General features: G+C 35.2%; 1 protein-coding gene across 20 annotated transcripts in view; it reads left to right on the top strand.

The window, feature by feature from the left end:
- Positions 1-27,448, top strand: part of WNK1 (WNK lysine deficient protein kinase 1) — a 183,080-nt gene that overhangs the window by 87,015 nt on the left and 68,617 nt on the right. For all 20 annotated transcript variants that reach the window (XM_056800766.1, XM_056800765.1, XM_056800764.1 and 17 more), the window contains exons 3-4: positions 21,305-21,525; positions 23,618-23,775. In XM_056800766.1, coding sequence (XP_056656744.1) covers positions 21,305-21,525; positions 23,618-23,775 — 379 coding nt within the window. The remainder of the gene's footprint in view (positions 1-21,304; positions 21,526-23,617; positions 23,776-27,448) is intronic.

The raw sequence follows: 27,448 nt of genomic DNA, 5'->3' as shown, positions 1-27,448 counted from the left end.
CCTCTTCTCTCTAGTCAGATAGTTAAGACTCTTATGTTTCTCATTACCTCTTTCCTGGAATTTTGCTGTAAAATAGCCTTGTTGCTTGCGGCTTTCCTCATTCCAGTCCATCCATTCAGCTGTCATGATTTTTTTCCCTAAAGTGTGATCATGTTAGTCCTTTGCTTAGTAAACTTGAATGATTACTTAGAATCAAATATAAAGTAATTTCTTTGCCATTTACAACTCTATTACCTGACCTCTTCATACTTTTCCAGTCTTCTTATATTTTATAGCCTTTCATGAATTCTTGGATCTAGCTACTCTGTCTTAATTTGTAGTACCTCAACCTCACACACTATCTCCCTTCTCCATTACAGGGAATAAGAAGAGAATAGTCACAGACAAAATAAATTTTAACTTCAGAGGGTGGAATTTTATTCAAATCTCACATAAATTGACAAAAAATGGCATCCTACCAAATGGCATATGGGCCCGATACCCAAGTCATAGGGATATAGTGGAGAAAGATAATTATAAATGAACGTATAAAATGAATGTCAATGGAAGAATATTGAATAAAATATTTGCAAAGATGCTGTAGGGTATGTAAAACTAATTAAGCTTATATATTATGATCAGGCTAGATTTATACCAGAAAAGAAAAGTTGGTTCTGGAAATTATAAACAGTAGTTTATCTCAATAACAAAAATTATTAAATTATATGATCATATCAATAAGAGAAAGCAATGCCAAAAATTGTTTGTTTTCATATAATTGAGAAAAACATAAAGTGATACCCAATGGAAAAAAAGAGAAAAAAAACTCCCAGGCTAAGTTATTCCTTGTTTTTTCTCAATGACAGATAACCCCCAGGTGTTTATTTTTCTTCCTTTGGAAATAATAGTGAATAAAGGGTGTAGGAATTCTCTTTTTTCAATTCTCAGCCAGTGCTGCCTATGTTTTTCCAAGAACATTTATCATTAGTACTGTAAGCTCACTAAGGAAATATTAAGGTGCCAACAAAGAAAAGAACTCTCCTTAGTAGAACAAGATTAGGATGGGACAAGGGTCAATAATTAATAAACATTTAAGTACCTACTCAATGCCAGGTATCATGCTAAGTGCTGGGGATACCCAAAAAAAAAAAAAAGTGTCTGGCCTTGGATCTTACAATCCAATAGGAGGAACACAACACACACAAAAGAAAAAAAAAATGCTAGAAAGCATAAGAGTGAATGAGTTCTTTTTCTTTGTAATAAACTATATCTAAAATCAAGAACTAGCATTTTTTATAATGAAAACTTGCTAGAATCTTTTCTGATATAATAAAAGGTAAAGCAGTTATATCCATTGTCAAGGTGATTATTTGATATACTTCTAGAAATACTTGTTTAGTATAAAAGGATCATATAAAAGTTGAGAGAATAAACAGATTAAGACAGTTTTCAGTTTGCAACTGACATGATTTTTATAGAACACTAGAAATTCAATTTTTAAGTTACCTGAAATAACTTTAGTACGATATGAAAACAATCCCACAGAAAGCCTTTTATTATTAACAAAACTTAGGGGAAAAAGAAGTAGAAAAGAAAATTCTATTCAAAACTACTATGGAATATATAAAATATTTGGGATTCAATCTACCTACCAAAGTAGACATGGGAGTATGATTACAACTACGAAACATTCTTACACAAATAAAGACTTAAATAATTTTAGAGATCTATTGCTCATTATTGGTTTGGGCAAATATAAAAATGGCACTGCTACTTTAATTACTACTTAAATTACTTAAATTCAGTGCCATTTTAATTATTCTAGCAACGAACTAGGCAAAATTAATCTGGAGGATCAAGGGGTCAGTAATCTGAAAAAAAGTAAAGAGAGGAAAATGGAAAGGAAAAGAACCTTGCAGTGACAAATTTCAAACTGTACTGTAAAGGAATAATCATCACTTATGTGGTATTGGTTTAAAACAATAGAAAAGCCAATCACTATAGTAGACAGGTATAAAAGATTCAGAAGCAACTGAATGTAATAATGTAGTGTTCTGTAAGCCCAAGGACACCAGCTATTAAGGGAATGTCTTGCTGCTTGACCAAAAAGGCTCAGAATATTGGAAAACAGTTGTATGTTTTGAAGTAAACTTAAGCCCCTGGAGACTCCATCTCCCAGGCTTCTGTACTGCAACTTCCTCTGACACATCTCACTTCCTTTGTGGGAGATGTAAGAGAATAAAAGAGGAGTGAAGCATGGGTTTTGACTTCTTTCTCCCCCTCCCCCCAGCTTTGGTCCCTGCAAACTTTCACAAACCTTCCCCTGCCACAGTAGAGAAATTGACCATGGTAGGACCCCTAGCTACCTTTCTTCCTCTCCCCCCCCTTCCCTCCTTCTTTCCCAACTACACAGTATAAAGGAAATTTGGCTTAAATCAATACTTTACAACATATTCTATAATCTCCAAATGGTTACATGACCTAGATATGAAGGGTCATGTCATTTTTAAAAAATTAAAAGAGCAGAATAATAACGGGATGAATTCTTAACATGGGATGGAGATGATTACAAGAGATAATGGACAATTTAGATTGCTTAAAATTGTTAATTGTGTTCGCATGAGTAAAGTCAGTGAATTTAGAATTTAAAAGGAAACAATTAACTATAGGAAAAAACCTTTGCATTAAATGTCCCTGATAAAGGTCTAATGTGCAAAATGTTTTTGAGGATTGTTACAAATGTGTAACAAAAGTGTTTACTCAAAAAGATAGATGATCAAAGGACATGAATTCCTTTGTTTTAGAATCAATACTATGTATTGGTTCTAGGGCAGAAGAGCAGTAAGGGCTAGGCAATGGCAGTTTAGTGACTGGCCCAAGGTCACACAGTTAGGAAGTTTCTAAGGTCAAATTTGGACCCAGGATCTATCATATCTCTAGGCATGGCTCTCAATCTGCAGAGCCACCTAGCTGCCCCCTGATTAGGCAGTTCTTAAGGGGATGAACAACTCTAAAAACTCTTACTATCAATGCTATGAAAAAATATAACATGTTACAAATGTGAATTAAAAGAAAAATAAAATCTTTGATAATTTCTGACTTTGAGGGAGATTTTTAAATGGTCAGAGATTATGACTTCAGCCTCTGAATAATGTACTAATGGTGACTGTAAGGATAATTTTAGGGTTGTGACCTAATCTAATTTGGTCACCAGAAAAAAATCCCAATACCCAAGTCAGTTGGGAAATTTATAGTGATTTTAATTAATATTTAGGGAAGGAATTAAGAAGAGAGAGAAGAGGGTATAGGATTTCTCTAGGATTTCTCCCACCTGGCCTGTGCCAGAGGGAGTTCAAAGACCCCTGCCATGAGGTCTTTGAAGAAGATTAGAGGCTTTTCTAAGAGGATAGTGTTTGGAAGGTAAAGGAGAAAAGAATTAGCCTAAAGTCTGAGAGAGCTCAGTGAAGATGCCTCACCTAAACTAAGCTACTCAGCTTCTCCCTGTATAGTATCAAGGAAAACTCACCACCAAAACCAGACAATAGCTGCCACCACGCCAAGATGCCAAAATGCTCAGCAAGCTGCCGCCAGAGCCACCTCTCCACCGAAAGAGGCCAGAGAGAGGAAGTGATGCGAAATATATAGACGGTTTTTACCTCACTTTCCTGCATCTCACATGTATCAATAGTAGCTTAAATTTGACTTGGGACAGCCCAGGGGTCTGTCAGTTGTTTCTAATTTGTCATTTGCTAGCACATGTCTGTCATCAGCCATCCTCCTAAATACTTAATCCTTAAATATGGGTGTAACATTCCTTTTTTTGTTAGACTAAGTAGGGTGGAGTAATCTAAAGTTCACATTAAGTAATTCAGACCCCGAAGTGGTAAATATGATTTTTATTGAATTTGTTGTAATACTTATTGAGCTACTTTTAACAAAGTTTGATAATCTCTGCTTTTGTTTATTATTTTAAAACGAACCTTTTGAAAAGGAAAAAAGTTTGTTTTTAAAATATTTTTTCCAAACATTTTGACCAACTCCCCTTTGACAGATTTGACAGATCTTTCCCACTAAACATAAAAATTCCTAAAAAATTAATTTTGGCATTTGGCATTGATTCATGTTGTAGGAATCACTTTCAGTTTTATTAAGTATATAAACAATGTGTAAACAATAGCCAAGACCAGAGACAAGCATAAAAAAAGGAAGTTTGAAATCATTTCATTCTTAACTTTTTCAGTAAATATTTGATGATCTGGAAAAATACCTGATAGCGCCTTAGTTTTAGAAAAATATTTATGATAAACTGTATTATGTTATAATTTCGTGCACTATGCAATGATTTATATTCAAATGAATGAATTTCAATGAATATTTTAAACATTTTTAAGTGATGCATTCTAAGTTCTGTAGTAATTAAAATAGTTGAGGCCATAAACTGTGACAGTTAAAATAGTGGAAGACTTAAATTGTTGTAGATAAAAGAGTGGATGAGTAAATTGTGACTGCAGAAAATATGTTTTCACTACAGTGTCTTGTTTCAAATCAAATATAAGGTGGTCGCCAGGAAAATATTCCCAATTATGAATATACCCAAGTCAACTGGGTTTTATAGAGATTTTAATTAATTAATACAATGAGGAATTAAAGAAGGAGAGAGAGAATAAAAGAGGAATAAGTATGAAGGGCCTTAGCCAACATGGCCTAGACCTGAGTCTTAAAGAGAGAGATCAGTCAGTTTTTAATCACTCACCACAAGATCTGTCCAAGCAAGGATTCTAGTGATCAGAGAGGCACCAGCTGCAATTCAGACTTCCCAGCTGACTGTTCCGAGAAAGACCCAGGAGAGACAGGGTCTCCTTAGAGGGAGTTCCAGCCGGAGTCCTCCTCAAAGGGAGTTCCAGCCAGAGACTATCCTTCAACAGATTGCTCTTCTCCTTATAAAGGGAATTTTCTCCTATGTCACCTCCCTTAAGTTCTCCCATCTACCAATCATATTAGACATTTTTCAAAGGACAGACCATTCTTAGTTCACACCTGAGTAGACTAATCTTTTGAGTAATTCACACCTGAGTAGACTAGAATCTCTGAGTAAGTTTTCACCTCCTTGCTCCTTGTAAGTTCACAAGTTGCTTGACCTTTATAGGTACTTAGCACCCTTTTGGTATTAGTCCTAAAATAGGCATGGCTTAAGTATGGGTTTAAGTACTTTTCATTGTTCAGCAAGGAGTTTTTTCCCCTAAAGCAGGCTTAAGTATGGGTGGAGTAGAGGTCTTCACATTTCTGATCTAAGTAGAGTTCTCACATTCCTGATCTAAGTTCCTTCACTGCCCAAATGGAGAATGGGACCAAATGGTCCCAATGGGGAATTTTTAAGGTTCACAATCCTAACCTTATGAAGTAGGGTCTGAGAATTTTTTTAAGGTGCACAGTTCCTACTGAGATTCTTTGTTGATTCTCTTTTGTTTTTTCCTCTCATGGTTATAGAGTACACTCTCCTGTTTTTTTTTTGTTTTCTCACTTTGTATTATTTCATAAATGGCCTTTCAAGATTTCTATGTGTTCTTTATACCATCCCCCTTAATTGCATTATATTCTCTCATTACACTAATGTTCCATAACCCTGTTTTTCTACTGTTAATGTATATATAGATTACCGTTGCCTTTTTTTTTGCAATCAGAAGTAGTTTTTCTCAATTGTATTAATGCTGCCATAACAACATTTTAATCAATTCCTCTTTATAAACAAAAATAAATTCAGAGTACATATTGAGAAAGGAAATAATATCAAAAGATTTAATTATTTTTGTACCTTTTGTTGCATCTTAAATTTCTGGAGAGGGAGATTGATATTTTACAAGGTTATAGTTTTCATCAGCAGTAAGTAAATCTGCAGAGCAGAGGGGAAGGCCTAATTGGAATCTGATAGTGATTCAGTAACAAGAGTATGGAATTATTAGGTTATACCAGTAAGTCAGATGACAGTTCTGGAGATCTCAGGTAAAGAGTCAGGGCATTGGATAAGGCCTACTCATCTTCTGTTTCATCAGAAAAAAGTAATAGTTGGGGATTCCTATCTCATCCAAACTATGGGAGGAGAGGATTTGTACAGAGCAGCAGCAGTACATCTCTGTAGTCTGTGGTTTCATCAAGGTCAGGGACTAGCTGGCAGGGCAGAGTACTACTAAGTGTCTTTTCTGTGATGATGGGTTAGTTCATTGATTTCCAGGTTTGGACTAAGTCAACAGCTGTTTTAGTCTAATAGGTGATGAGGAATGAATTGGTTAAAGGACTTGTCAGTCTAATTCCACTTTCAGAAAGGTACAGTGGCAAGATGGTCATTTGGTGCATATATAATTGTGTGTGTGTGTGTGTTTCTTTTTTCCCCCCATTATATCTGATGCCCTTAAGCACAGTGTAGGTGCCTACTTGTTTCTCCTCAAAACAGGATTGATAGACAAGGATAGATGAGTTATAAACTGCATTATTAAAGGCATCTTATGAATCAGTAAGGTCTTAGACCCGTTTCAGTGTTTGAGATGCACATTCATTTTTGTAAATTCACATTTAGGTAATTATAAAATGGGAAATGTTTAATCTCATTCACAAGATGTCAAAAGTTAGTCAAATCTAATTTTTCCAATTATTAGTTCTGCTCTGTATCTTTTTATGCTTATCATTTCTCCACAAGAGGAAATATTCAGGTCTTCTACTATTATCATGTTACTAACAATGTCTCTTCTTAAAAACCTACCAGATTTCCTTTTAAGACCTTAGCTCAGTGACAGCAAACCTTTTAGAGGCAGAGTGCCCCCATACCCTAACAAGTGCTATTCCTGCCTCCCCTCTAGAGACCTTGTGCCTGCCCTTTCCCCACACCTCCACATGCTGGGTATCCCCATCCCACACAGAGGAGGGAGGGAGTGCTTCATTGGGCTACTGGGTGGAGGGGTGGGTGATGTGAAGAATGTCCTCAGTGAGTGTAGAGAGGGGAAGGGGAGTGGAGTGGCCTGAGCATTCTGCTTCCCTCCTGTTCTGCCACCTGTAAGCAGGCCACCTTCCCACCTGTGCACTACCATTGGGCTGCTGGGCAGAGGAGCAGGGGATGTAAAAAAAATGTCATCAGGCATGGTGGAGAGGGGGAGGGGAGCAGCTCCACCTCAGTCCCTCTGCCTTTCTAGTAACAACTCTGGGGGGTGGGTAATGGGCAGGGAGGGTGGCTGAGTGCCATAAGTTTGCCCTCACTGCCTTACCCGATGGGTCACATGCCCAATAATTTGGAAGGTTAGACATTTTCTTTCATCCTCATGACTATTCAGACCTTTCCAAAACAAAGAGTATGCACCAAAAATAAAGCCACTTTAACTGTCTCCATGGTCTAGGATGCCTCAAGTCCAAAAGAAGGTTTAAAAATTTAAAAACCTACTGAAATCTGTCCTGAACTTACTCAGAAACCCTTCCCTACCACCCACTGCATTACTATCAGCACAGTTGCATTAGCCCACTCAAGGACCCAGTACAGGGACTTGCCTTCAACCCCAAAGTACCAGTGTGTTAGCTCTCTGAACTGCCAGTGCTGGTCCAAAGAACTGAGGAACTAAAGGAACAGGGCAGCAATATGTGGGTTGGAGATGTGACAGTCCACTAAGCCTGACAGGAAGAACACAGCATCAAGCTGGGGCCTGTTGTACCCCCAAAAGTCCCTTGGGGCATAGACCTTGTTTGAACCGTGAATTATACAACATGGCGAAGAGGCTAAGTTGCTTTGAGATTTAGCTCCTAGGGAAATCACTATCAGAAGAGAGGGAGTCAGAAAGTAAGCAGTAGGGGGAAAGTAAGTGGAGTTAGTGGTGAGAGCAAAAATTGAAATTACCAATGATTTTGGGAAGAAGAGAACTCAAAGATCTTGAAGATACAGAGAAATTAATAGGGAAAGCCTTAACAACAGAAGAAAATAGGGCTGTTAGATAGAGTAAACCAATTAATGCATCTATGAATAAATACTAAAGATAAGCAATCCAACATTTGATGGGATAAAGGACCCTGTGGAATTTGAGAAGAGCACAAAACTACAATATGCTGCTGTTCCTCAGTGGTTTAAAAGAAATCAAAATTTGAGAGAGAAATTTATGTCCTACACTGCAACATATAATGGGTAGAATAGAAAACTTTGAATCTGCAATGCAAGTCTTATCAAAGAGATTAAGCAATAGCTTGGAAATATAAATACACAGAAGTAAAGAACAGAAGAGAAGCAAAAAACCAAAAACATTAAAAGAAAATATACTTAAAATCTAAGCAAAACATAATGATCCTGAAGACAGGATGCCCTGAGAACAACCTAAAGATTATAGGTTTTCTAGATGAGTGCAACAAGACAAAAACGTGAATACCACAATGCAAGAAATAATATAATAATGTTAAAAAGTTTAGTATCATTTAAAAAAGAAACATAAAATCCAAAGCAAGCAACATACGCAATGTGGATAAATGGCAACTTTTTTTTTAGCAAATAACAGGAGTATAGCAAAAGTCCTCATTTTCCCCACTATTATTTGATACAGTGCTAGAAAATCTAGAAACAAGTAAAACAAAGAAATAGAAGGTTCCTGTTGATATGGTATTCTTGGAAAATCCTGGAGAATTAGCAGAAAACACCAAACCCTCAAAAATCAGTAATATTTCTGTACAATAATAGTAATAAACCCCTAAAAACAAAAATAAGGAAGGAAATTTCATTCTAAAAAATTACAAAATGCAGAAAATATCTAGGGATGGACTGACTTCCCAAACCACACAAAAGACTTTTGTAGATTCATTTACTAAGTACTCCTTAAAGAAATAAAGAGCTTAAAAGACTCAGTGCTTTTGGTTAGGCCATGCCAATATAATTAAAATGACAATACTAGCAATTAATTTATACTTTTAATGTAATACCTATCAAATTGGCAATGGGATACTTTATTATTTCCCTTGATATTCTTGATCTTTTCTTCCAAATGAACTTTGTTGTAGTTTTTTCTAATTCAGTAAAAAAGTTTCTTGGTAGTTTGATAGGTATGGCACTGAATAAATTAATTAATTTGCTTAGGATTGTCATTTTTATGATGTTAGCTCATCCTACCCATGAGCAATTAATGTTTTTCCAATTGTTTAGATCTAGTTTTAATTGTGTGGAAAGTGTTTTATAGTTGTGTTCATATAGTTCCTGTGTTTGTCTTGACAGATTCCTAAGTATTTTATATTTTCTAGGGTGATTTTAAATGGAATTTCTCTTTCTAACTCTTGCTGCTGGCATGTGTTAAAAATATATAGAAATGCTGATGATTGATGTGGGTTTTTTTTTTCTATCTTGAAACTTTGCTAAAGTTGTTGATTATTTCCACTAACTTTTTAGTTGATTCTCTAGGATTCTTTAAGTAGACCATCATATCATCTGCAAAGAGTGATAGATGGTCTTCTCGTTCCCTATTTTAATACCTTCAATTTCTTTTTCTTCTGTAATTGCTACTGCTAGTGTTTCTAGTACAATGTTAAATAATAGAGGTGATAATGGGCATCCTTGTTATTGGGAATGCTTCTAATTTATCCCCAGGCAATGGGATACTTTAAAGAGGTTAATAAAATAATAATTTTTATTTGAAAAAAAACAAAGAACAAGAGAAATAATGAAAAGAAGTAGGAACAAGTGAGACTAGCACTCCCATATCTCACATGATACCATTAAAAGCCATTAAAATGATCCCAGTATTGGTTAAGAATATAAATAGAGCATTAGAATAGACTATGCAAGGAAGAATTGGAAATAATGTAACTCAGTAACCTAGTGTTTAATAAAGTGGAAAACATAAATTACCCAGGAAAATTCTTATTTGATAAAAGCTGATGAGAAAACTAGAAAATAATCTGCCAAAAAGTTAGGCTTAGAAAAATACCACCATGTTCCACAGTGTAGTCTAAATTTATGTACAACCTTAATATTAAAGATCATACATGCTATGAAAAATTAAAAGAGAAATAGTCCATCTGCATCTCCCAGGTATGGATGAGTAGGAAATATATTATTAACCAAAGATATAGAGGCATTACAGAACATAAAATAGATACCTTTAATTACATGAAACTGAAAAAGTTTTGCACAGACAAAATTAATGCATCTAGGATAAGAAGAGTAAGTGGTTTAATAGGTGAAAATATTTGTATCAGATTTCTCTGATAAAGATTTGATATCCAGGATTTATAAGCATTTATTAAATATACATGACTTAAAGCCATTCCTCAAAAGATAAATGGGCAAGGAATATGAACGTTTTTTACCATGTAAAGGAATACTCCAAATTACTTTTTTGGAGGTCATTTATATGTTATTTCTGTCATACTGACCATAAATATTTCCTCATCTACATTTTTTAAGGGAGAAAGCATAGGTATATTACATAATTGTGTAATTTTTTTTCCCATTTAACATTATTTTTTTATTTGGTCAATTTCAAACATTATTCCTTGGGTTACAAAAATCATTTTCCATTCCTCCCTCCCCTCCCCCAACCCCTTCCATAGCCATATGTATCACATGTGTCCTTGATCAGAACTTATTTCCATGTTGTTGGTGTTTGCACTAGGATATTCATTTAGAGTCTACATCCCTAGTCATATCCCCTTCGACCCATGTAGTCAAGCAGTTGTTTTTCTTCTGTGTTTCTACTCCCACAGTTTTTCCTCTGTATGTGGATAGTGTTCTTTCTCATAGATCCCTGAAGGTTGTTCAAGATCACTGCATTGCCACTAATGGAGAAGTCCATTACATTTGATTGTACCACAGTGTATCAGTCTCTGTACATTGTTCTCCTGGTTATGCTCCTTTCGCTCTGCATCACTTCCTGGAGGTTATTCCAGTTCCCATGGAATTTCTTCATTTTATTATTCCTTTGAGCACAATAGTATTCCATCACCAACATATACCACAATTTGTTCAGCCATTCCCTAATTAAAGGGCATCCTCTCATTTTCCGATTTTTTGCCACTACAGAGTGCAGCTACAAATACTCTTATACATGCATTTTTCCTTATTATCTCTTTGGGGTACAAACCCAGCAGTGCTATGGCTGGGTCAAAAGGCAGACCGTCTTTTATTGCCCTTTGGGCATAATTCCAAATTGCCCTCCAGAATGGTTGAATCAATTCACAACTCCACCAGCAATGAATTAATGTCCCCACTTTGCCACATCCTCTCCAGCACTCATTACTTTCCTTTGCTGTCATGTTAGCCAAACTGCTAGGTGTGAGGTGGTACCTCAGAGTTGTTTTGATTTGCATCTCTAATTATAAGAGATTTAGAACACTTTTTCATGTGCTTATTAATGGTTTTGATTTCTTTAACTGAAAATTGCCTATTCATGTCCTTTGCCCATTTATTAATTGGAGAATGGCTTGATTTTTTGTAAAATAGATTTAGCTCTTTGTAAATTTGAGTAATTAGACCTTTGTCAGAGGTTTTTGTTATGAAGATTGTTTCCCAGTTTGTTATTTCCCTTCTAATTTTCATTACATTGGTTTTGTTTGTACAAAACATTTTTTAATTTCATGAATCAAAATTATTTATTTTACATTTTGTTACTCTTTCTAAGTCTTGCTTGGTTTTAAAATCTTTCCCTTCCCAAAGGTCTGACATGTATACTATTCTGTGTTCACATAGTTTACTTATAGTTTCCTTCTTTATGTTCAAGTCATTCACCCATTCTGAGTTTATCTTGGTGTAGGGTGTGAGGTGATGATCCAAGCCTAATCCCTCCCACACTCTTCCAATTTTCCCAGAAGTTTTTATCAAATAGTGGATTTTTGTCCCAAAAGCTGTGATCTTTGGGCTTATTATAGACTGTCTTGCTGAGTTCACTATTCCACTGATCCTCCTTTCTGTCTCTTAGCCAGTACCAAATTGTTTTGATAACCACTGCTTTATAGTATAGGTTGAGATCTGGGACTGCAAGGCCACCTTCCTTTGCATTTTTTTCCCATTATTTCCTTGGATATCCTTGATCTTTTGTTCTTCCAAATGAACTTTGTTATGTTTTTTTTCTAATTCAATAAAAAAGTTTTTTGGAAGTTTGATGGGTATGGCGCTAAATAAATAGATACGTTTGGGTAGGATGCTCATCCTACCCATGAGCAGTTGATGTTTTTCCAATTGCTCAGATCTAGTTTTGTGTGAAAAGTGTTTAGTAGTTGTGTTCATATAGTTCCTGTGTTTGTCTCGGCAGATAGATTCCTATGTATTTTGTATTGTTTAGGGTGATTTTGAATGGAATTTCTCTTTCTAATTCCTGCTGCTGAGATGTGTTCGGAGATACATAGAAATGCTGATGATTTATGTGGGTTTATTTTGTATCCTGCAACTTTGCTAAAGTTGTTGATTATTTCCACTAGCTTTTTAGTTGATTCCCTAGGATTCTTTAAGTAGACCATCATATCATCTGCAAAGAGTGATAGCTTGGTCTCCTCATTGCCAGTTTTAATACCTTCAATTTCTTTTTCTTCTCTAATTGCTCCTGCTAGTGTTTCTAATACAATGTTAAATAATAAAGGTGATAATGGACATCCTTGTTTCACTTCTGATCTTATTGGGAATGCATCTAGTTTATCCCCATTGCAGATGATATTGGCTGATGGTTTTATATAGATACTGTTTATTATTTTATGAAAGATCCTTCTATTCCTATACTTTCTGGTATTTTCAATAGGAATGAGTGTTGTATTTTGTCAAAGGCTTTTTTTGTGTCTATTGAGATAATCATGTGGTTTTTTTTGGTTTGTTTGTTGATATGGTCAATTATGTGGATGGTTTTCCTGATATTGCATTCCTGGTATAAATCCCACCTGATCATAGTGAGTAACCCACCTGATCACTTGCTGGAGTCTTTTTGCTAGTATCCTATTTAAGATTTTTGCATCTATGTTCATTGTAGTTTTCTTTCTCTGTTTTTGACCTGCCTGGCTTTGGAATCAGTACCATATTTGTGTCATAAAAGGAATTTGGTAGAACTCCCTCTTTACTTATTATGTCAACTAGTTTGTATAGTATTGGGATTAGTTGTTCTTTGAATGTTTAATAGAATTCACTTGTGAATCCATTAGAAGCTGTGGATTTCTTCTTATGGAGTTCTTTGATGGCCTGTTCAATTTCTTTTTCTGATATGGGATTATTTAAGAATTCTATTTCTTCTATTAATCTAGGCAATTTATATTTTTGTAAGTATTCATCCATAACATGTATGCCATATAAATTGCCATATTAGTGGTCAAAGTAGTTTTTAATGATTCCCTTAATTTCCTCTTCATTGGAGGTGAGCTCTTCCTTTTCATCTATGATACTATTAATTTGGTTTTCTTCTTTCCTTTTTTATTAGATTGACCAGTACTTTGTTTTGTTTGTTTTTTCAAAATACCAGCTTCCAGTCTTATTTATTAGTTCAATAATACTATCACTTTCGATTTTGTTAATTTCTCCCTTAATTTTTAGGATCTCTAATTTAGTGTTCTTCTGGGGGGAGGGGGAGGTTAATTTGTTCGCTTTCAAGTTTTTTGATTTGCATGTCTAATTCATTGACCTCTATCCTCCCTAATTCGTTACTATATGAATTCAAGGATATAGATTTTCCCCTGAGTACTGCTTTGGCTGCATCCAATAGAGTTTGAAAGGATGTCTCATCATTGTCATTTTCTTCTATGAAATTATTAATTGTTTCTATGATTTGTTCTCTAACCAATTTTGGAGAGTCATTATTTAATTTCCAATTAACTTTTGATTTGGCTCTCCATGTACCCTTACTGATCATTATTTTTATTGCCTCATGATCTGAAAAGGTTGCATTTATTATTTCTGCTTTTCTGCATTTGTTTGCCATGTTTTTATGACCTCGTATATGGTTAATCTTTGTGAATGTACCATGTGCTACTGAAAAGAAGGTGTATTTCTTTTTTCTCTATTTATTTTTCTCCATATATCTATTAACTCTAATTTTTCTAAGATTTCATTCACATCTTTTACCTCTTTCTTATTTATTTATTTATTTGATTTATCTAAATTTGTTAGTGATAGATTCAGGTTTCCCACTAGCATAGTTTTACTATCTATTTCCTCCTTCAATTGTACTAGTTTCTCCTTTGGAAATTTGGATGCTAAACCATTTGGTGCATACATGTTGATTAGTGATATTTCCTCATTGTCTATACTCCCTTTTATCAGGATGTATTTCCCTTCCCTATCCCTTTCAATCAGGTCTATTTTTACTTTAGCTTTGTTAGATATGATCTCAACTCCTGCCTTCTTTCTATCAGTTGAGGCCCAATAGGTCTTGCTCTAACCTTTAATTCTGACTTTGTGAGTATCTACCTGCCTCAGATGTGTTTCTTGTAGACAACCTATGATAGGATTTTGGATTCTAATCCACTCTCCTATTTGTTTACGTTTTATGGGTGAGTTCATCCCATTCACATTCAAAGTTATGATTGTCACTTTTTTGATATCCTCTCCTACTTCTGTCCTTTTTTCTTTTGCTATATCCTTTTAAAACAGTGGTTTACTTTTAATCAGCCTCCCTAATCCCCTCCCTTAATATGCTTCCCTTTCTAGTCCCTCCCTTTTTGTTCCCTTATTGTTTTTTTAGAGTCTAAGTTCCCTCCCCCCTCTCTTTCCCTCCCTTTTTTTACTCCCTCCTCCCTACCCCCCTTAGTTTTCCCTTCTTACTTACCCTGTAGGATAAGATAGAATTCAAGACCCCAATGGATCTAGATGCACTTCCCTCTCAGAATTGATTTCACTGAGAGTAAGGTTTAAGTATTACCTATTAGCACTCTCTTCCTCTCCTTTTTATAAGAGTATTCTTACCCTCCCCTTCCCATTTGTATCTTTGTGTGATAATTATCCTATTTATTTTATTTCTATTTATTTATCTCTTGGTACCATTTTCAATTCCCCCAACCGTTTTTCTTTTTTTGCATATCATCTTATAGCCTTTAATGCTCCAATCTTTTCCTATGAATGATTCTTCTAATGACTATAATAATGAATACAATTTTTGAGAGTTACAAATAACATTTCCCCATACATTAATATATATAATTTGGTCTAATTGTATCCCTTAAAGAAAAGAATTTGAATTTAAAAAACAAATATTTTTCCCCTTTTCCCTCTCTTTCTTATTTACCTTTTCATGTTTCTCTTGATCTTTGTGTTTGGATATCAAACTTTCCACTTAGCTCTGGTCTTTTCTTTACAAATACTTGAAAATCTTCTATTTTGTTGAATGCCCATTCTTTCCCCTGGAAGTATATAGTCACTTTTGATGGATAGGTGATCTTTGGTTGAAGAACCAGTTTGCTTGCCTTTCTGAAAATCATGTTCTAGGCCTTGAGGTCTTTTAGTGTGGATGCTGCCAGGTCTTATGTGATCCTGATTCGTGCCCCTTGGTATCTGAATTGTCTCTTTTTGGCTTCTTGTAGAATTTTCTCCTTAGCTTGAAAGCTTTGGAATTTGGCAATTACGTTCCTGGGAGTTGTCTTTTGGGGATTTAGTTTAGAGGGTGTTCTATGAACTCTTTCAATGTTTATTTTCCCCCCTTGTTCAAGAATGTCAGGGCAGTTTTCTTGAATGAATTCTTGTAATATAATGTCAAGATTTCTGTTTTTGTTTTTGTTTTTTTTTTTCTTCTGGCTTTTCAGGTAAACCAATGATTCTCAAATTGTCTCGTGATCTGTTTTCTTGGTCTGTCATCTTGTCAATGAGATATTTTATGTTTTCTTCTATTTTTGTCAGTCTTTTGACTTTGCTTTACTCTTGCTGTTTTGCAAGATCATTGGTTTCCAGTTGCCCGAATCTGGTCCTTAAGACCTGGTTTTCTGTCATAATCTTTTGGTTTTCTGCTTTATTCTTTTGAATTTCCTTTTCTAGTTTGGCGTATTCTGCTTTTCGTGGCTTTCAGCTGTTTCTCCGATTGGGTGTTCTTGTCCCTCAAACTGTTATATTCTCTTTGAACTATTTCCCACTTTTCTTGCCAGAATGCTTCCATCTATTGGATAAACTTCAATTTAAATTCTTCAAGAGCTTGTGGACAGTTTCTTTTTTTTTTTTCAAGGTTTTGGCATTGTTTGAATTTCCTCCTGTATTTCCTCTGTAGCCTGAGTTTTTCCTTCGTAAAAATTTACAATGCCCTTTTATTGTTGTTGTTGTTTTTTTGGTGGTGGATGGAGGTTGTGACTCCTCGGTGCAATTTACCCTCACTGTAGAGGTTTTTCCTTCCCTTTTTAGTCTGCAATCTGAGTGAGATCAGTAGGCTCTCTGTGTATCGAGTGAAGGAGCAAAGATTTTGACTTAAGCAAACTCTTGAATCTCAGCAGCTTCTGCTGTTCGCTGCTCTTCTCTGTGCTTCCTTGCCGAGATCACCCACGATCTGTGCTCCCCAGCCTGCCAGGTTTTCAGGTACAGCTTCTGCTATTCACTGCCTTTCTCTGCGCCTCCTTGCCAAGAGCACCCACGGTCTGCACTCCCCAGCCCACCGGGGTTTCAGGTGTAGCTGCTCTCATGGGGTCAGTCCTCGGTATTTTTAGTCAGCTCCCAAGGACCTAGAGGTTCCGCTTGCTCACTCCAGAGGTGTCCCTCACTCACTCACTGATTCTGGCACATGCTGGCTCTGACTCTGGCTCCTTAGGTGGGATGGGGGAGGGTAGATCAGCTCCCATTTGGGTGGAAGCTTTTTAACCCCCTTATAGTGTGGAAATGCTCAAATCCCATGTACCTTCAATGCTGCACCCTACTATAGAATCCCTTAGTTCTTATGCAAATGGTTTTTTTGGGTCTTTTGAGATAGTCTGTATTGGTGGGGCTGAGGAGAGAAAGTGTCCCGCATTTAGACTGCCGCCATGCCGCCAGAAGTCTTGCATTTTCTTTTATATTTTTATAATTCAGAAATTGTTTTAATGTAATCTCTATTTCTCTCGTCTTTAATAATTTTTTGTTTAGTAGGAAAAAGTCAACTCCTTTCCACAATTGAGGGGAGTACCTTGTTCTGTTTTCTTCCATCTTTTTTATTTGTCTTATTCTCACGCTGGAATTTACTATGGTATATATGTTGTATATTATCTAAATCCATCTTCCAGTATAAATCCAACTTGGTCATAATGTATAATCTTTGTGATAATGTTTTTAACCCCTTGGTAATTATTTTATTTAAAATTTTTGTATCTCAGTTCATTATATATATTGGTCATTTTCCCCCCTGTTTTCGAGTCTTTCTATAACATTTTTTAAATTAGAATCTCTTACTATTTTTGAAAACAGCAAGGTAAACATACATTAGAATCACATAAGTATAACTAAAACAACTATTTTTTAGCTACCATTTATATAATGCCTACTATATGTGCTTTGCAAATATTTTTAAATTTTTGTTATGTATTTAAAGTTTTTTACATATAGAAATAAAAAGAGAACTAAGTAATTGACAAAATATTAATTACTTATGGTAGGATAAGTCAACAAAATAAAAATGACAGCACTATCTAAGTCAATTTACTTAATGCCATACCAGTACAACTTCCAGTTGTAGAACTGGGGGGGAAAAAGTGCCTACCCCTTTCCTTACACTTGGTAACAATTCTAAAAGAAAACGTAAAGGTTTTTAAAAATAAAGAAAAAATAGCTGATAGTTTTAGACAAATTGAGTTACCTAGACTTTCCTTAAACCCCTCCAATCATACTACCATACAAAAGCCTGTTCTAGTTTTACTTCTAGTTCTTAGGAACTTCTTCCTCTCTCCTAACTTTTTTTTTTTTAAACAAAGACAAAACCTGCCTTTGTATCACCCTCTATGGGCTTAGTGTTTTCCTCTGTAGCTATTTTGAATATTACTAAACCTCATTGTATGTAAACTAGTCCTTCAGATACTGGCCTTATAGCTACCTAGTTCCCTCTCATATTTCTAGATGCCCAAATTTTCCCTTTCCTGACATAAGTAATATTCCTTACATGACATCAGTTCCTGACCATCACCCTGTGATATTGAAATCGCTTTAAATGACTGATATATATAAAGGTCGCCAAGGAATTCACTAAAACCACTCTGGCTCAAGCTGAGCCGAAGTGGGTGTTAAGGCCTTGGATAGCCAAGGCAGGGAAAAGGATCAGTCCTTATCACTTACATGAACAATCTGAAGGAAAGCAGTCTGCGGGGCTCCTCCAACCTCAAGCACCAGCCTTGAACTGACTCTAACCATCCTCACAGGAAGTCCCGAGAACTCCAGAGGCTGTTCTCTACCTCACTTCCTGCGTCTCACATGTGCCAATGGTGGCTCTAGCTTGACCTAGGACCGCCCAGAGGTCTGTCCTTTTTTTTTTTTTCCACACATGTCTGTTGAAGGCCATATTCTCAAATAATTAAATCTTTAGTTTGCTGCAGCTCTTCCTAATCTTGTTACACTGAGTAGGGTGGAGAATGTAGTTTCCAAGACCTGATTCTGTTATTCCAAGTATCTCTATTGTTATTGATCAGGAAATAACTAAATCTGATATTCTAAAGAATGGTCTGAATAGGGTGGAGTAGTTTTGAAATTCACAACCCCTAGGAGGGAATATATAATTAGATATATATATATATATCACATAATCCCAAATCTTTGAGGATCCTTAATAATTTTTTAACTTACTTTCCATCTTTGAATCAATATTGTGTATTGGTTCCAAGTCAGAAGAGCGATAAAGGATAAGCCCTCAATAATTTTTTGAGTGTAAAGGGATCCTGAGTCCAAAACGTCTGAGAACCAAAGGAAATGGACCAAAGGAAGCTAGGAATAGATGTGATTATTGCTTAGTCTATCTCCCATGGACATGATCCATTTTTGTGATGTCCTTAAGTTGTGATTCTCAGAAGCAAATACAGTATTTGAAATATATGATCATTGCAGCAGATATTAGGCTGGACTGTATTCTGGATTTTATATTCATATTGCTGTAAATTAGCATTACTTTTAGGGGTTTTTTTGTTGATATGTGTATCACATTGTTATGCTAACAGCAACTATTTGTGCACATATGTATGCATTCATGCATATGTTTTCACACAAACTATCTCATAACTGTGAAACTAAATTTTGAAAACTCTGAAGGACTTTCCATTTATCTTTATTAAATGCCACCTTTCTAGTTTTGATCATATTTCCAATCTAAAGCTATGGAAGGAGTTAAAATATTTGTACAAAATAAGGTAAGGAGAATCTAGGTAGCTCTATGGATTCAGAGCCAGACCCAGAGACAGGAAGTCCTGAGTTCAAATGTGGCCTCAGACACTTCTTATCTTTGTGACCTTTGGCAAGTCACTTACCCCCCATTGTCTAGCCATGGCCACTCTTCTGCCTTGGGACCAATACACAGTATTGATTCTAAGATGAAAGGTAAGTTTTTGTTTAGTTTTTTTAAAGAAAGTAAGAAGGTAGAGAAAGAGGAGGGCATGTAGAAACATGAAGTAAATTATTTATGGGTCACCATTTTTATACTATAGAAATCTATAAATTATAAATATGTTTCTTAATTGAATCCCTTTTAAATTTAATTAACAAAGTACAAAATTTAAGTGCTATTTCCATGTCAGGTTTAAAACAGGAAATCACAGTGGCTGCATTCATTGTGTAATATAAAGTACTTTATATGTTTTCTGATCCCCACTACAACCTTTTTGAGGGTAGATAATAGAAACTTCATTTAAGGATGCAGATACTGAAAATCAGAGAGATTAAGTGACTTTTGCCCATAGTCATATAACTAATAAGTGTGTGATTCAAAGCTAGGGCCCCCTTATATTCACATATGCTATTTTTTCCAATCACCAAATTTCTTCATTATGAGCTTACTCAGCATATTGGAGAAACCGAGGCAGTTACACTTAAAATAATAATTTCTATTTCTGAACCACAGTTGCCTTTCATTATCAGTCTGTTAATTATCCATAATGAAATAATCTGTTCTTTCTGAGCTATGGGCTTGTGGAAGCCACATTGTATTTAATCCAGTTAAATATGACCTCAACAAAACCTTGTTGATGACTTTGTTCACTATGTAAATTGGACTAGCTCCTAATTCATGTGTAAATATAGATATATCCATACTTTTGTCTAGATATATGTAGCCATTCATCTAAAGATAAGTAATTCTTCTTCACAAATAATAAGGCACTCTCAGAAGCTAATTCTCTTAATCTCATTTTTATGTTCTCTGTGACTAAGGTATTTTAGAAAGATGTTGGTATTTTGTTTTTCCTTTTAGAAGAAAGAAAATAATACCTTGGAAAGTAAAATCTATATTATAGAGCATTTTAGGCCATGCTATTTAGTGTATGGACAAGAGATTTTAACCTAGTTTTTACCTCCTATTATAGTAAAGGGTCCTCTCTTTGTCAAACGTTAACTCATAAATTGCCTTAGCTATTATAGAAAGAATGAATAATTAAAAGCATTTATTAAGTACACAAGCACTATGCTATAGCATATATTTCATATGTACCTTTATATATGAAAAGCAAGACCAGTCCTTCTCTCCATGAACTTCTGATCTAAAATGGAGAAAAAGTACATAAAGATTTCCACTTCATCATCAGATGGAAAGGCATAATTGTCCTCAGGGTACAGGGGCAAAGTGAGGTGTTGTATCTTCTTTAATGTCATCTATTAATAGCATCATATTTCTGATGTTGAACTGTTTGGCAGGGCCAAAGGTCTCTTGTGGTTAGAACTTTCTTTTCCAAACCTTTAGTAAGCTACAGCTGCTGTGGAGGAACTTTCCTTTCCACAAAAATTCCTCCTTTGCCTTATTTCTAGTATGAAAACAGAAGACCATTGTTTCTAAGACAGTTGGTTGGTGTTACTTGATGTCTCCTTGTCATGTTCATGCTAGAGCTCATCACATATATGAATTGATAAGCTTTGTAATTGAGAGTTATTTCAGAACTCTCATTAACTAACATGTCTATCCTTTCCATTTGAAATATTCAAATAATGCTGATTTTGAAATCATTACCTACTGAGCATCTGATTCTTTCAATAGTATTTTGAAAACTTGATATTATACTTGTAAGAGGAGAAAAGTTAGAAAGTTTTTTTTCTCTACCTGTAATTAAAATAAGTTTTAAACTATCAATGTCTTAAAAGTCCCAGCAACTTTTATTTAAAGCCATTGTATCTTGGGTATATCATATTCACAATTATCTCTGTTATGTTAGAATTTAATGGATACTTCAAAGCAATGTACTTGACAAACCCTTTGGTGTTTGCTTTTTCTTCCAGGTACCTGAAAAGATTTAAGGTGATGAAGATCAAAGTTCTGAGAAGCTGGTGCCGTCAAATTCTGAAAGGACTTCAGTTTCTTCATACCCGAACACCACCTATTATTCATCGGGACCTTAAGTGTGACAACATCTTTATTACTGGCCCAACAGGATCAGTCAAGATTGGAGACCTGGGTCTGGCAACTCTGAAACGGGCTTCTTTTGCCAAGAGTGTGATAGGTATGTTTCCACTGTACCTTGGAGCCTAATTGGCCATTTTGGAGGTCTTTGATCTGGAGGCTTGGCACTCTGGGCAAATTTTTCATTAAGTGAAGTCAATTTTTCAAAAACTTACATAAGAGTATAAAAATTGTTTATGCTTATGAGGAGTAGAATTCTTATTAACTGTGCTGTTGGCATCTTGGATAATAATATTTCAAAAATTTATGTGGTGATCAACTGAACTTTTTTGGCTATTGTGTTGTGGTTTTTTGTTTGTTTTGTTTTGTTTGTTTATTTTAATTTTCTTTTATTTAAACTCTTACCTTCTGTCTTGGAATCAATACTGTGTTTTGGTTCCAAGGCAGAAGAGTGATAAGAGCTAGGCCATGGGGTTTAACTGACTTGCCCAGGGTCACACAACTAGGAAGTGTCTGAGGCCAGATTTGAACCTAGGACCTCCCTAGGCCTGGCTCTCAATCCACTGAGCCACCCAGCTGCCCCCATTGGCTAATGTTTTTGATGAGCAATTTAGTTAGTGTTTGAGCAGTTGTATGTTGGAGAAGTACAACGTGATATTAAAGAAAGGGGAATTTATATTGAATTCTGATTTTTAATTCTGTATCATATCATATGTTCAGCAACTAGTATAACTACAATCTTGTTGGAAAATATTGAAATCACTAACCTGTGATTTTTATCAACTAGTTTTATTCCTGTTCTCCAAAAGTATTTAAGAGTATGAAAAACTGTACTTTGTCTCTCTTTTGGAGCAAGAAAAAAGGAGGAAAGGACTCTACTGTCTATGATCATTCTCTATAATCTTAGTAGATTGCCATAATTTTTTAAATCCTTTCAAACTGGAAAACCTTAACTTAAAAATAGTCCTTTCTGAGTTAGACCACATTTTTAGATTTTGGAAACAGACAAGTAGACCATTTTTGGTTTGTTTTTTATTCTTACTTTCTGTCCTAGTAACAACTCTATAATTTAGAAAGGCATGGGCTAGGCAAATGGGGTTAATTGACTTACATGCCCAGGCTCACATAGCTAGGAAGTTTCTGAATCCAGATTTGAACCCAGGTCCTCCTGATGTTGCCATCTCCCACCCCCCTACACATGTGCCTTTTTTTCCCCCCATTTGCTCATGTCACCACTGGAATATTAGCTTGCATTTGTCATGTTGTCACTTTTGTTTTATTACTGATTATTAATTGGAGAATCTAAATTTTAATTTTTTCTAAAATTGACCAGAAAAATATTTCATTGACATCTTCAAATCTTTGGCTTGAAGGGCTCTTTGATTCATATAGTATAATTTGAAGAGTCCAGGATTAACCTTCCTTAAACAAACCTTGTTGAATCACACTCTCTGCTTATAACTCAATCTCTCTGTATTTCTGAGTATTTTTTTTTTGCATGTAGGATGCCCTTCACTATATTTCCTGTATCTGCAGTAGGTTTATAATGTGTACTGCAGGTGTGATGGTAAGTATGTGAAGAAAAGGGCTCTGGTGAGTGGCCCCTTTGGACGATTATATTTTAATTCATTCTTTGCAAATTTTTATTGGACACTGGGTTTTTCATTACAAGGCCTTTATAAAGCAGACCTGGACAGATGGAATATATAAATGGTTAGAGAATAGCTAGGAATCTTAATCAGTACTACTGCGTGGCAGCAGAGGGCAGCAGTTACTTAGAAATTTTCAGTGCATCATCTTTCATTGCAGGTAGGTGTCCTGCTTCATTTGTAGCCTTGGTGTAGTCCCTTACTTTTTCTCTCCATTTGTCTTCAATCTGAATTATATTAATGTTCAATTATAGCCATGGGTGTTACTTGATTTTTGTTCAGTAAATTCAGTTATGAGGCAGTAAAGCAGCAAATTATTTTTCCACTCTGTTCTTATTTCTCATAAAGGCCTTGCAGTGGAAGGCACCTCTGGATTGTACCTAATGGTACATTGATGCAACAGACTTAAATAGGGTTCCTCCCTCATTTTTTGCTTCCACTTTCTCTCTTCTCTCACAGGTTGGCCCCTTCTGCTTCTCCCTGCGGTGAGTAACGTCTGCTGCCTCTGCTCGAATTGAGACTGAATCGTTCTTTTAATTTAAGGTACCCCAGAGTTCATGGCCCCTGAGATGTACGAGGAAAAATATGATGAGTCCGTTGACGTGTATGCTTTTGGAATGTGCATGCTTGAGATGGCCACATCTGAATACCCTTATTCTGAGTGCCAAAATGCTGCGCAGATCTACCGTCGAGTGACCAGTGTAAGTTTTCTCTGACATCTTGACTGATTCTTGAGCTTTTGCCATGCATAACCCAGAATCTCAAGATGCATAATATAGTTCAGTACAATAAAGAAAAAATGTAAAAGACATGCTAAAAAAGTTTAGAGGGAAAATTATGACAGCTTTACTTCTAGAACAGCATAAAATAAAAAGAATTTGAAAAGTTATTCTTCTCTCCCTAACCCTAAGCACCCCCACCCTCCAAAGCCCAACTTCTACTGAATTTTTATTTAGCCCATTTTATGCCATGCCTTACTTATATTCAGGTAAATCCTGACATAAGGTAGAGTATCATTTGGAAAATACAAAAAAGATTACACAGAGACTATCACACTTTCTACATTGTTTAAAAACATTCTTAGGCAAATATCTTGGGTTTTTGGTGATGGTGGTGGTGGTAATTTTTCCTAAGAAATTTAGTTTGAGAGTATTCTTTTTTAATCTACAAATTAGAACTTTTGAAAAATAGCATATTTTTAGGTAGCAAGTTCAGGATGTTCTGCTCAAGATGTAGATGTGCTTGTCCAATTTCTTCTTAGTTGTTTAGCTTAATTCACTCAACAGACTTTTATTGATTTGGGTGCTAGATCTTAGTGATCATAAGTTAATAACTGACTAGTGTTTAAATTGCCCTTGACTACAGTGTTCTACTGGCAGGGCTTTCCAGTGCTAGCCAGTTGGAACATTTAACAAAATCATTGGGTAAACAATTACAAAACAAGTGAGGTACTATAATAAACACATGACAGAAACATCAAAATTAAACTAAATGATTCTATTACATTTTTGACATGTTAAAAAATGGTAACTGGCAATGATCAGCATTTAGATGTTCTAGCTATGAGTACTTTTATACATCTTTAATGAGAAAGAAAGCATTGTTTTTTATTTTTCAAAAAATATTGGTACAGGAAAATTTTAGAGGATTATACATCATGAACTCTTTGATATGTGAATTTGCTGTAAAAACAAGAGGTGGCCTGTGAATAGTTGCCATCTTGTGTTCCAGAATTCAGATTTTAGCTGTGTTGGAGAGCTTACTGGAATATAGAACTAGAGAAGTCTTGTAAGTAATTTGTTGCTTTTGGATGCAAAGAATTGTAGAATTGGTTGATTTTTCCCCCCTCAGTTTACCATTTAATTTTTTTAGTTCATTATCATCATTCAACAGTGCAACAGTAAACACCTTAAAAATTCTTAGTTAACATTCACATTAAAAGGTGATTTGCTTTTAAGATGTCTCATCATGTGAATTTATAATGTTGTTTCATTAAGTTAATTCTCAATTAAATGGATAATCACAAGGCTCAGTATTAAAATTTCTTTTCATGGCTTGGTTAAGGATGTCTTCTCAGTTTGATCCATGACTTCCAGATCTTCATTCATAAGCTAATAATAAGCATTTATAAGCTAGTTTCTTATTTTTATCTAAAATCAGATATGCTGTTAAAAATCTCCTTTTCCCAAATACCCCATTTTTTCCTAATGGTAACCCCATTCTGTCTTGATTGAAACCTAATATTCTTCATTGACTTCTTATACTTCCTTTTCTTCATAATTTCTTTATTGGCTTATTATTATTTTTTTAAATTATGGTATATTATAAAATGAGCAAATAGTTCCTTGTCCCAGTGAGCAAATCGATTCAGACTTGAAAGAAAACAATTAACTTACTATAGAAGTTATACTGATGAAATTTTCCAAGTTGTTTAATATAAAATGTTATGCTATTAATAAGCTTCTTGTAATGGGAAAGAGAATCTTATTTCTGTGACTATTTCTCCACTTTTTCTCAGACTTTTTACCTTTATAGAATCACAAAAGGTCATCTAGTCCAACCTACACTTGAACAAGAAGACCCTCTACAACATCCCTATCAAGTGTTAATCCAAGTTTTATTTGAAAACCAAGTTCTAGCCTGTCAGTCTTTTTTGATCCTGATTCTGCCAAGTTACTGTGTTAGCTAATCTTCCCAGCTTTGTGTCCAATCAGATTTAATAGTCATGCCATTCCTGCCTTTATCCAAGTAATTGGGAGCAGGGACATTTTTTTTTTTAACAACACAAGGCCAACACACAGATCCCTGGTGCACTGCACTGGACACCTTCTTCCAAGTTACACTCAGTATTCTACTTCATGATATTTTTTTCCTGGTAATCCATTATGCCTAGAATTTCAGTCTTTCAGAATATTTCTCTTTAGTTCAAATGCCTTACCATACTCTCTTGAAGGTAATACCTTTTTTTGTTTGTTTTGTATTTGTATCATTCCTTGGATCTAGTAAGTGCTTTTCTTTCGGCCCAGACATGTGATTTAATCAATATGGAGAATTCAGGGTAGAAATACCCCCACTTCAACTCTCCCCACCCCCACCCCTCCCCCCCAAATGGATGAAAATCAGCAGCTCACCTATAATTTGGTTTTACAGAGTTGTTTAGGAAGTTGAGGCTAAATGACTTGACCATTCATACAGCTAATATATGAAGCAGAACTTGAATCTACATCTTAATCACTCTGGGGCCAGCTCCCTCCATTCAGTAAATATTTAGTTGAGTTATAAAACTGGGATCCTTAATAGAGATCATAATGCTTCGTGACTGTATTAGCTTTACAAGTGAAGGAGATTTCATTCCTTCAATCTGCAATGTAATAGTGATATAGAAGACAAAAAATCTCAAGTTTTTAATCATGTGTTCTCATTATTGTTTTCAAAACTTTGAGGACAATACACTTTAGATAAAAAAAAAAAACCCAGAAACTAACTACATTGTAGATGGCACCTATGAGTCTATTGACCCTTGATCTGAGCCTGTGCTGGCTTTCATTCTATTAATAAATACCAGAAGGCCCTCACTGTTGCCATATTTTTTTTAAACCCTTACCTTCCATCTTGGAATCAATACTGTGTCTGAGGCCAGATTTTCCCATCTCTAGGCCTGGCTCTCAATTCACTGAGCTACCCAGCTGCCCCGCCATATTTTTTTAAAAACAGAGTTTAGGGGTCATTTTATGTTTGGAGATATGTTCCTCCCACCACCAGCTTAGTCATTCATGTATGCACCTTTTACCATTTCCAAGCAATCCCAACTACACTGCACAACACAAGTCTATTGCACTGGTATGTTCTTAAAGAAAGGAGTTTGTGGACCAGTATATACATTCATTTCCAATTGTGTCCCATTGGGTATTCAAATACCATATAGACCAGGAAAATGGACTGTGCGTGTCAGAGCTATATACTGAGACATTGTGTTCTATCTATCTCTTTTGGCCACCATCCACTTTTGATGTTGCAATATTCCTATTTTCAAACTGGTGTGGATTTCATTATACATTACAGACAATAGTGCTGCTGTTTTGCAGACTGCTATTAGAGATGCTTTACCTGGATTATCTCCTTTAGTTCTAAGTGTCTCTAGTTAATCTTAAGAAATCCAATTCCTGATTATTTCTCTACATAAATAAAGCCTGTCCCTGAATATCTCAAAGTAACATGGAATTTGTTAATTTTTATCACATGAACTTTAAAAAATAGTTCTATATAATTCTGCTGATACCATTATGGGATATTTAGGGCACATTTTAGTACTTTCTCCTTTTAAATAAGGTTTTCTTGGCCAGTGAGGTTGAGAATTCTGTAAAATTTATAAAA

This window comes from Monodelphis domestica, chromosome 5, assembly GCF_027887165.1.
Source record: "Monodelphis domestica isolate mMonDom1 chromosome 5, mMonDom1.pri, whole genome shotgun sequence".
In the NCBI taxonomy this organism is placed as follows: Eukaryota; Metazoa; Chordata; class Mammalia; order Didelphimorphia; family Didelphidae; genus Monodelphis; species Monodelphis domestica.
Note: the sequence above shows the minus strand (reverse complement) of the source record. Positions and strands in the feature narration are given on the sequence as shown.